Source organism: Pongo abelii, chromosome 7 (genome assembly GCF_028885655.2).
Source record: "Pongo abelii isolate AG06213 chromosome 7, NHGRI_mPonAbe1-v2.0_pri, whole genome shotgun sequence".
Classification (NCBI taxonomy): Eukaryota; Metazoa; Chordata; class Mammalia; order Primates; family Hominidae; genus Pongo; species Pongo abelii.
Window position 1 is genome coordinate 148,561,546 of NC_071992.2, and position 10,955 is coordinate 148,572,500.

Here is a 10,955-nt window from a genome sequence, read left to right on the forward strand (position 1 = left end):
CACCCAGCACACATCAGATACACTGTAAGCCAGAAGATGTCTAGGTTTTTGCGCTGGGTGGTGGGAGCTCTAGGGCTCATTTATTTTGGGAGGAGAACCTAACCTATCCTAACTAGTGAAAGCATTAACTTTGAAAGTTTAACCTTGTGCAACAGGGCCTCCCACACTTGATCTTTGAGTGCCCAGAAGAGTTAGCCATAGAAACTGGCCCAGAGTACAATGAATAAATGAATGAAGAAATGAATTGATAAATGTCCATTTGCCAGTACTCTTGGTGATTCCCTTGGGGAAGAGCTTCCTCCCAGCTCTGGTAGCACAGGCTTTCAGGAGGACTCACAACATGTACTTTGGAGTCTAACAAGAGCCCGTAAATCTAAGTCTATGTGCAGAGAGCTCTGCTCCAGAGCCTATTCACACCCCTGGGAAACAGTCTCTGCCTCACTGGGGTCTGGCTGTAGTGCAAATCCATATATACTGAGGAATTATATCACAAACTTCCAATGGTCTCTGGTAATTACATGGCAAAAGCCAGCAGGCACTGGGGATCTATTATAATCTAGAGGAACACAGGACAAGGGCCTAAACCAGCAATTTTTAGCACCAGTGTTTACCAGAACTGTGAATCAACTCAGCTCCATGGATACGGGTTATGGCTGAACCCATACGGGTTTTATTAACGTGTCCTTTGATAAAAAGATAAAATAGAAGGTCAGGAGGAAGAAAGGGGCCTGTAAAGGATGCTCTGACCTCACTGATTCTGCAGCCAGAAGTAGCACAGACAAAAAGTAAAACACAGATGGCAAGAAATTGCATTCTAAGCTGAAAGATTCCCAGGTATTTTATGCTTTCATTCCACTTTATGTCTATACTTATGTGTATGGTGTGTGAGGAACAGCATATTCAGAATAATAAACATTACTATTAATGAGCACCTATGACTTACCAGGCACTTAAATGCACCTTTTCTCGCATGAGCACCCAGGAGGATTCACATTTTTACCATTGAGGAGGCTCATTAAAATAGAATGACATCTTTAAGGCTTTCTGGCTGGAAGGTGGCAGAGCTGAATTTTGAGCCAAGTTGCTGTCTGACTCTCCAGCTCATATTCTACTCTGAGATGCAATCTCATAGGAAACCACTACCCCTTCAACGTATCTAGGTGCGTCATTGAGATAGAGAACCAGGGGTTGTGTAGGTATGTTCTGGAGCTGTCCAGCTACAGGTGGAATGGTCACGTTAACACGCACAAGGAAAACTCTAAGCTCCTTAATGTCAAATTGCCCAGAGCTCACTGCCTCAGGTCCAGCTCCCCAGAAACAGAACCCAAGAAAGGGATTTCAGTGTATGTGACACATTTCCATGTAATTATTGAGGAAATGGTCATAGGGTTCCTATTAAAAGGGACCTAGGTGGGACAACAACAGCATCTATTATGCCTACCATGATGGGTGCAAAAAGATACTCTCTTGGAAAGCAAGGTAAGCTTGGCTTTGTACCCCCAAAGAACATCCATTACAGGGATTTCTCCTGATTTCTCCTCTTGGGATTTTTTTTCTGCCTGAGCTGAGACACAGGGGTTTTCCTTCATTCCTCCAGAATCCAGCTAAAGCAGCTAGATTAAAACAAAGTGCTACCAAAGACCTGGGTTAGGAATAGGAAAGAAACACAGGCAGTACCATGAATCCAAATGAACTGGATTCTGGTTGCTTGGGTTCCATACCTGCTCAGCCACATGGGACTCTGGAAAAGGAATGGACTGAGTACCACCCCTCCTGGATTCTGATCTACCTGGGGGAGGTGAGCACCACCATAGCCAACAGCAAACCACTGGACACAAACCTCAGAACTGGAATACCAGGGTTTTTATCCCACTGCGTGACCTTGAGCGGGTACTTCCTCTTTCTGTGTTTTCTTTCTTATCAGTGTAATAGAGTGGCAATAGTACCTGATTCATAGAATGAGCTAGTCCTTGTCAAGCACTAAGTTGTAGGCACTGTGCTTTGGGCTTTACATAATAATTGCAACTGAACAATCTCTATGAGCTGGGTACCTTCTAAGTGCTCTTCACATATCAATTTATTTCATCTTCATCTAACCCTATGAGGTCAGTGCATTATTATTCTAATTTTATAAATGCAGAAACCAAGACACAAAAAATTCCCAACGTCACAGAGGCAGAGTTCAGATTCAAACCAGCCTGTGTGATTCCCAAGCCTTCTTCTCCCACTGCATGTGGCCTTGAATGAGCTCATTCCATCTTCTCAAAAATCTGAAGGAATAGGCATTATCATTCCTATTTTAAAAGTGAGAAAACTGAGGGCCAAAGAGGGCTGAGCAACTTGGCCAAAGTCATTTGCATATGGTGGAGCCAATACCTAAGCTCAGTTCCACCTGTTCGTGCTCCCTGAACCACACCTGCTCCTGCCCCCACCCCAGCCCCACCACTTCCTGTTCCTCCTCCTCCTCTTCCTCTTTGTCATTATCATCAAGGGTGGCAGAATGACTGCCTTCTGGGGACACTGTAAAGGAAGGGATGTCATGGAAGGGCACAGGTGGGTGGGAAGCCCATGTGGTCCTGTAGCTTCTCCACCACACTTACTTTGCTGTGGGCACAGATGGCCGAGCCCAGAAGCTTCCAGGTGCCGCCTCTCCGGTCCATCCGCAGCATGCGCAGGATCTGCAGGAAGCGCAGGCTTCGCAGGGAGGTGGCCAGAACATTGCCTTGGTTTCCCACAGCAACCACTGGCACAGAGGCAATCAGCACAAAGATGTCTGGGAGAGAGGACAGACAGAGTGGGAGGGAAGAGGGAAAGGAAGGTCAAGCGAAAGCAATGGCATCATCATAGGTGCTGTTTGCTGGCAGACCAGCATGTGCCAAGCGGTGGGACAATCTGAGCATTGCTGTTGAATCTTGCCACCAGCCACACATGGTAAGTGGGATTATTCTCCCATGACTGATGAGTAAACTGAAGCTCTGAGCCTGAGTGCCTTTCCAAGGCCACCTGGACAGAAGTAGTTGGGTTGGGATTGGACATAGGTCTACCACACTTTAATGCTGGCTCCAGAGCAGCAATTTACCAAGGCCCCCCACAGTATGGTCCTTGAGATTCACTCTGGGGCCCAGAGGAGATCTGCAGCTGCTCAGCCTATGGAGGTAAAGCCTGACACTCAGACACTGTTTCCATATGTGTTTCTCCTAAAAGCATCACCTGAGGTAGGAACTTGGGTTCAAGTAATTTATTGGAAGATGATCTTAGGAAGCAGAAGTGATGACAGAAGGAGAGAGAGAATGTAAAAAAAAGACAATGTAAGGGGGTGTTATCAAGGCCGCTGTTGAGTCCTTTGAGCTGTATACAGACTTCCCAAGATTATCCATCTGAAAAATGGGAGGCTGGGACATCTGTTTCTTGCCTCCTGCTGGTTGAAGGTCATCCCTAGCATTGTCAACACTCCCACACATCTGAGCTACACTGGCCTAGTGATCTCCTTAAGCTTGAGAGAAGGCTTTGGGGTAGATTGTGGAAAGAAGATAGGCCCACCCATGATGTGGGATGCTGGTATCAGGAGATGGCATGAAAATGTCCACTACAGACATTTCAGAGATGGAACAAGGGGACGAGACACTTCTGACATGGTTAAGCAGGCTCTTGACATCAAATCATCTAGTATGGAAGGGGGAAGAACTGATCTCTTTTCTATTTCCTTGTTGTAGTCAATTTCCGTATCAATTATCACCCCACTTTCCTGCAGAGAGTTACCAAGTAAAAAAGACCATATGGCCAAGTAAATTTGGAGAAAAACTCCATTAAATGGGTTTCAAAAATTATTAGTGTATTTACTTTTGGTGTCACTAATTTTTTTATTGAAACATAATAATTGTACATATTCATGGGGTTTGCAGGGCTTCTCAGAGTCTTTAATCTGCAGATACACACTGTGGTTCTCAATTATACAAGTGAAGTATAGTCTTTCCCAAAATATTTTGACCACAGAACTATTTTTTGCAAGGGCTCCAACGGTTCCAAGAAACACACTTAAGGAAGTATTTGTCCACTGGGAAAAGTCCAAGCTCTGCAAAGCCCTCTATGTTCTGGCTCCTGGGAATCTGCCAGAAGCCTGTGTAGTTCATTGAGCACACATCTCCATATCTTTGTGTGTTCTGGTCTCTCAGCTTGGAATAATCTCCTCAACTCATATCAAGGCACATTTGCCAAAAAAGCTGATGCCGGCCAGGCGCAGTGTCTCATGCCTGTAATCCCAGCACTTTGGGAGGCCGAGGCAGGCGGATCATGAGGTCAGGAGATCGAGACCATCCTGGATAACATGGTGAAACCCTGTCTCTACTAGAAATACAAAAAAAAATTAGCCAGGCGCGGTGGTGGGTGCCTATGGTCCCAGCTACTTGGGAGGCTGAGGCAGGAGAATGGCATGAACCCAGGAGGTGGAGCTTGCAGTGAGCTGAGATCGTGCCACTGCACTCCAGCCTGGGCAACAAAGTGAGACTCTGTCTCAAAAAAAACCAAAAAACAAAAAACAAACAAACAAACAAAAAGCTGATGCCTTTCCTACCTTATTAAAGTGTCCTCCAGGTGTACCTGGCCTTTGGAAAAACCTGGGGGCCAAACCTCTGGATACTGATACATCTGCAACACTTGCCAGGCTTCTCAGATTATCTGTGCAAACCTATCTATCTATGTTGCTTGTAGAGAAAACAAAAGAACACCAAGATGTGTAGTAAACACTATGGTCTAAGATGCTCCATGAGGCAGTTCTGACCCATCTTCACTGAAAATGGCAGGGTCCGAGGCTGCCTTGAATATGAAAGCCATTATGTTCATGGGTGTGATAACCATCCTCTTTCCCATAGGGCCACATTGTGGAAGAATTGGATATGAGTACAGTGGAAAACACGGCAGCACTAAGTAAGGACTGTGTGATGCTGAGGCCCAGCCTCATCTCCCCAGGGAGGGTGGAGGGGGACCTGGAGCTCTGTGACCGCAGCTGATCTTAAAATAGTGGATACTGCCCCATGGGGGATGCACCTGTCCTGCAGGGGTCTGGGGTCCATCTGTCGGGATGTTCTCAAACTGGGAAGGAGTCTCTTTGAATGTGGGCACAATCCATCATAAAGCTACCACCCACACACTCAGAACTTCTGGTCAGCCTTGGATAGGTCACGCCAAAGAAGAAAAATAAGTCTGCTTAATTGTGTTGCACTTGCAAAAAACTTGGAAGGAAGAAAAGGAGAGAGGAAAGAAAGAAAAGTGGGGATTAGATACTGAAAGAAGGCAAAGGAAGAGAGAAGAAAGAAATATGAAAAAATCATTAAAAAATTCCTCCAACATTGCACACACACACACACACATACTCTCTCTCTCTCTCTGTCTCTCTCTCTCTCTCACACATACCTTCCTTACATTCAAAATTCTGAGAAAACCCCCAAAACCTCAGAAGTCCAACCTTAGCAGCAGGTGGGAATAGGGTAGAGATTTCAGCTGGGAGTGGGCAAGACAATGCAACTCCAGGCTGCACAGAGAGACGCCTGGCACCTGGGACAAAGGACATGGTCCAGCTCTTCTCTGAGCTGGCTGTCCATCCCCGAAGGACTGTGTTCAGTCCTGGGAATGACTTTTCAAAAGTAAAGTGAAGAATGAGTAGCATGCTCAGAGGAGAGGGAGTATGATGCTGAGAAAGCGTGATGTAAGGTAAGTTGAAGCCACTGATAATGTGGTTTCTTGGTAAAAGAAGACTTCTGGAGTGGAGAGGGGGAATAAAATGTCTAGACTCAAATACTTGAAGAGTGTCAGAGGAGTTAAAATCAGATAAATGCCTGGATGAGTGATGAGCACCTTGTGACTAGGGGCATACAAGCAGAGCCAGGTGACCACTTAATGGCTGCTGCTGGGGACTGGAGCATCAGACACGAGGGTAAGTTGGACTAAATGCCTTTGGAGGTCCTTCCAGCTCTGACACTCTATGATCCTGTAATTCCAACCTTCCCATGGATTTGAAGCTCCAAGACTCCTACCCGTCACTCAAGGAGATTTTGTCCTGTGACTCCATGGATTTTAGTCCACACTAGACCAATAGGTTGGTGAGAGTTTCTACCTCCTCTACTATCAAACTGCCTGCACACAAATGGAAGGATTCCAGTGACACCTGTCAAAGCAACCATTGGATTAAGAAGCAAGACCACACCTGGGTGTTAGGACAGAATCTGCTGTTTCCTGCATGACTGAAAAATGACTCAGATCTGTGATCCTCTGTTTCTATTTCTGTACAATGGACATAACGTGATGCTGTAGAAGTAGATTCTCAGCCAGCAACGGTGTCACGCCTACAGCTTCTGTCCCAACCCGTCTGGAAATGTATGGGTAACTTTGATTGTCACAGTGACTGGGGGTGCTACTAGTCCAGGGACTGGGGATGCTCAATACCCTGCAACCTGCTTGCTGCTCCACAACCCAATTGCCAAGAGTGACACCCTCCCCCGCCAAATAAGAATCCCTGCCCTGTGCAGTCCTTATGAGGACCAGTCACAGAAGGAGGAATTTGAGGACCCAGAAGGTTGACACTGTCCCTTCTCATCGAGGCAGCGTCAGGGGCTGAGCTGGCCGCCACAGTGCCGCGTGATTTCCCAGAATAGCTGCTTAAACTTTTCTCAGAGAAACAATGCCCCAAAAGAAGGGAACTGAGGAGGCTGGGAGGCTCAGGGTCAGGACTTACCCAACATGCACAGGGGCTTCCTGGCAAACTTCAGTCGGCCCCGCCAGCCTTTGTATCGGCAGCAACACCCAGCAGCCCAGATCCTCAAAGCAAACTCGGCTCCAAAGATGAAAATAGCAAATGTCTCCTGCATGGAAGAGCATACGGAGAGGCACTGATTAACCGAGACCCACTTGTCGGGAGCTGGTGATTTCTATTCGGAAGTTCTGAAGAACTCCATTTTGTGTTGTTGCTGGTTGTCTGGTTGGCAGGGATGGCTGGGGATGGGGGCGGGGAAGGGGAACCGGGAGAACAGATCCATCACTGCCATTCAGTTTGGAGGCCTCCCGTCTTCATTCTGATGAGCTAACTGTCCTTAATGCTGTTAAACCTGGTACAGTGATTACTCCTTCTTTTTTCTATGTTTTTGTTCCAATAGATCAGCTTTAAAAGTCCCTTTAATGAATGAAAAGCCCCTAAGAAGTGCAGTCGGGTTGAAAAGAGAGATATCAGTGAAACACAATCTATGAATTCCACCAAGTGCCTGTACCCTGGCGTTGCTAATTGTGGCTAATGGCTATTAAGCCTGGCTCCTGGGCCAGGCAGCCCTCAAAGTGTTTGATAATATTATTCTCATCTTACATTTTGAGAAACCAAGGCACAGAGTAGTTAAACAAGTTTTTCAAGGCTATGAAGTGGAGAAGAAGGGATCTCAGGCTCAAGTAACTAGGCTGCAGAGCCCAGGAGCTTAAGCACACTCTCCAGGACACAGGGTCCCCCTTTTCTCCTGCAACTCCCTTGATGATCAGACACCAACACCTCTGCCTCTCTCTCTTTTGTGACCTCTCTGGGTGCCCTGAGGCATTGCTGCTCCAGGACAATCCCCAACAATCCCCGGAGCCTAGTTCCTGGAGTTGGATGGTTTCCAGGGAGTTCCACACCGAGGTCTCAGCTCTGGGACATGCCGTTGCAAACCCCTGCTCTCAGAAGGAAGAGCTGACTCTGGTGCCTCGATGGCTTGCCCGGTGTGAGAAGAAGGCTCCACTATTTTAAAAGCCCTAACTAGGGGGCCACACCACTGCCCTGCGTGCAGGATGGGGCCTCACCCCATGCAGTCGGCATTGCCCTGAAGAGGCAGGGCTGACTCCTAATCACGCAAGGGTGTGGTCATTCAAGGGGCCACTTGACCAGTGCTGTCCTGTGGCTACAGAAGGAGCAAGCCCTTGCTAGAGCCTCCTCTCAACCAGGCACTGAGACTGGGCCCAGCCCATGTCTGCATTTGCTGCTCACCTGACCTTACATTTTTTAGGCAAGGACTTGAGCAAAGGGAGTCAGGGGTACATTAGCTGACTTGCCCAAGAATTCTAACCCTGCTCTGTTTCCATCACACCACCTGATGGAGGACAGAGAGTGAAAACAAATGGAGGCCCCAGGAGGGGAGATTTAAGAGTTTCATGTATAAATGGAATTCTGTACCTGGCCTTGGAGAGAATGAGAGATTCTTGGAGTTTATATTGTAGGATACCAGGAAGAAAAAGCAGAGACAGGTTTTAGAATGAAACATGCCTTTGTGTTAACTTTTAGAGGATTGGGAAGCTGTATTTTATAATTTAATAACATGCATTGGTTTTTGCTTTGACTTTATTTCCCCTTCTCTCTAATGTGGAATAGCAAATGTTTACCAGGAATGCCATTCTTCACCCCACATGTGCCCATGGCAGGCCATACCAAGTAATGGAGGCTTTGCTTTTCCTTGGGCCTGGACTTGACTGGAGACTACAAGAAGCTGCAACCAGTCAGGGAGGAGTGTACCCAAGGGCAACCTCCTTTTCATCACTGTGGAAGCCCAACCAGAAGCATTTACCCCAGAATGCAATCTTACCAGTAACAGAAGCCAGTCTCCTGAGACAGTCTCATACTCCTTGAATGTGGTCAGGACAGCCAGGATCAAGCACCCCAGGACAATCAGGAACCTGGAGGGGAAGAAAGAAATAGACTAAGGAACCTTTGAGTCATGGCTTGCTTTGAGGCTAAGATGGGGAAAGGTGTCTTCCAGGATGAAGCTGCAACTTCCGCTGGACATTGACATGTGCTTTATATGCTATCCCATTCAATCTTCATGACAAACCTGCAAGGCAGGCGGAAACGATCATCCCAGTGAAACAAAACAATGTGAGAGAAGTTGACCAATGTGCATACTTTTACTTAACCAGCTAGTTAGTAGAATTATCTAGTTAGAATTTAAACTAGATCATCTGGTTCCAACCTCGAGGACATTGCTGAAAGTCCAAAAGTCAAGACAACTTTTCACAAGTCAATAAGAATATGAATTAATAATGTGTTCTACACACATAGGACTGATTTAAAAATATATGAAAATGTTTTCTTAGAATGAAGAAAACACAATTTTATTCCAAAGATTGAAAAATTCAGCAAAGGCTTCTGTTACCAAGTATGAATATTGTCGCCAAGTATGAATATTGTTCATTTTTACAGTCAATGGAAGCTCTTTCAATTGGGGATCTTTGGAATTGTTTTTGAAATGCTAGAAAGAAGAGGAACTACCACACTGAAGGATTCAGAATGCTGGTCCTTTAAAATTCACAGAGAGGTCACCTGGTTCATGACCAGGCTCAGGCAGGAGTGAACTACAAACAATTATTTAAGATTGTTATCTTTATAAACTGTGAGGTGCATGTGTGTGTTTGTGTGTGTGAGAGAGAGAGAGAGAGAGAGAGAAAGTGAGAGACAGTCCATGTTTCATTGTTTTACCAAGGAAAATGGTTCTCCCTCTTGGTGGAGAGTCTTTGGCTTAGTTGTCAGTACCAGGTTCCCTGGGTGTCCAAGAGGGAATTTATAAGCTAGGGTTTATGGGTGAAGCTTGGTAGTACATACTCTAAGCTCTCCTACTCCAGGTACTCTGGTTTTCTACTCTACTTAGGTTCTACGCATGCTTTTTTAGCTTTTGTTCATTCATTCATTCAATATTTAAATGGCAGACACTGAGCATACAGAGCTAGAATTCAATGATGAATAAGCTGGATCTGTCCTCATGAGCTCACAGTCCAGATAAACAGAAAGTTGTCTCATGGTGTGACCATAAGGACCATGATGTAAGGAGGATGGAAATGTCTCCTTCTGACCTTGGCTGGGACCAAGTCCTGCCTCTGACCCTTAGTGATCCTGATCATATTTTCTGATCTATAAACCTGCTGATCTTCAGACCTGAATCTTTGTGTCTCCAATCATGCCCAGGAACATAAACAAGATCCCCAACTCCTTCCTGTGTTTGGCCATTTTATGTGAAATTCGACCGTGACCCATGTCTGATATCTGCCTCCCCTAAACCCCATATCTTCTCAGTTGATGATGATGATGGTGGAGGTGGTGGTGGTGGTGATGATGATGGTGGTGATGATGATGGTTGTGATGATAGTGGTGGTGGTGATGATGATGATAGTGGTGGTGGTGGTGATGATGATGGTGGTGGTGATAGTGATGATGGTGGTGGTGATGATGATGGTTGTGATGATAGTGGTGGTGGTGGTGGTGGTGGTGATGATGATGATGGTGGAGGTGGTGGTGGTGGTGGTGATGATCATGATGATGTAGGTGGTGGTGGTGGTGATGATGATGGTGATGGTGGTGGAGGTGGTGGTGGTGGTGATGATGGTGGTGGAGGTGGTGGTGGTAGTGATGATGATGGTGATGGTGGTAGTGACAGTGATTATGGTGGTGGTGATGATGATGGTTGTGATGATAGTGGTGGTGGTGGTGCTGATGATAGTGGTGGTGGTGGTGATGATGATGGTTGTGATGACAGTGGTGATGCTGGTGGTGATGATGGTGGTGGAGGTGGTGGTGGTGGTGATGATGGTGATGGTGGAGGTGGTGGTGGTGGTAATGATGGTGATGGTGGTGGAGGTGGTGGTGGTGATGATGGTGGTGGAGGTGGTGGTGGTGGTGATGATGATGGTGGTGGAGGTGGTGGTGGTGGTGATGATGGTGGCGGAAGTGGTGGTGATGATGATGATGGTGGAGGTGGTGGTGGTGGTGGTGGTGATGATGGTGGTGGAGGTGGTGGTGGTGGTGATGATGGTGATGGTGGAGGTGGTGGTGGTGATGATGATGATGGTGGTGATGATGATGGTGGTGGTGGTGATAGGGATGATGGTGGTGGTGATGATGATGGTTGTGATGATGGTGGTGGTGGTGGTGATGATGATGGTGGTGGTGATAGTGATGATGG

The 10,955-nt window shown here is 46.6% G+C and overlaps 1 protein-coding gene across 2 annotated transcripts in view; it reads right to left on the reverse strand.

Annotated features, from left to right (window-relative positions):
* The window catches only part of KCNQ3 (potassium voltage-gated channel subfamily Q member 3), a 358,351-nt gene that overhangs the window by 48,496 nt on the left and 298,900 nt on the right, over positions 1–10,955 (reverse strand). For both annotated transcript variants that reach the window (XM_009244103.4, XM_063726814.1), the window contains exons 2-4: positions 8,589–8,679; positions 6,728–6,854; positions 2,601–2,773 (exon numbers count right to left, since the gene is read on the reverse strand). In XM_009244103.4, coding sequence (XP_009242378.3) covers positions 2,601–2,773; positions 6,728–6,854; positions 8,589–8,679 — 391 coding nt within the window. The remainder of the gene's footprint in view (positions 1–2,600; positions 2,774–6,727; positions 6,855–8,588; positions 8,680–10,955) is intronic.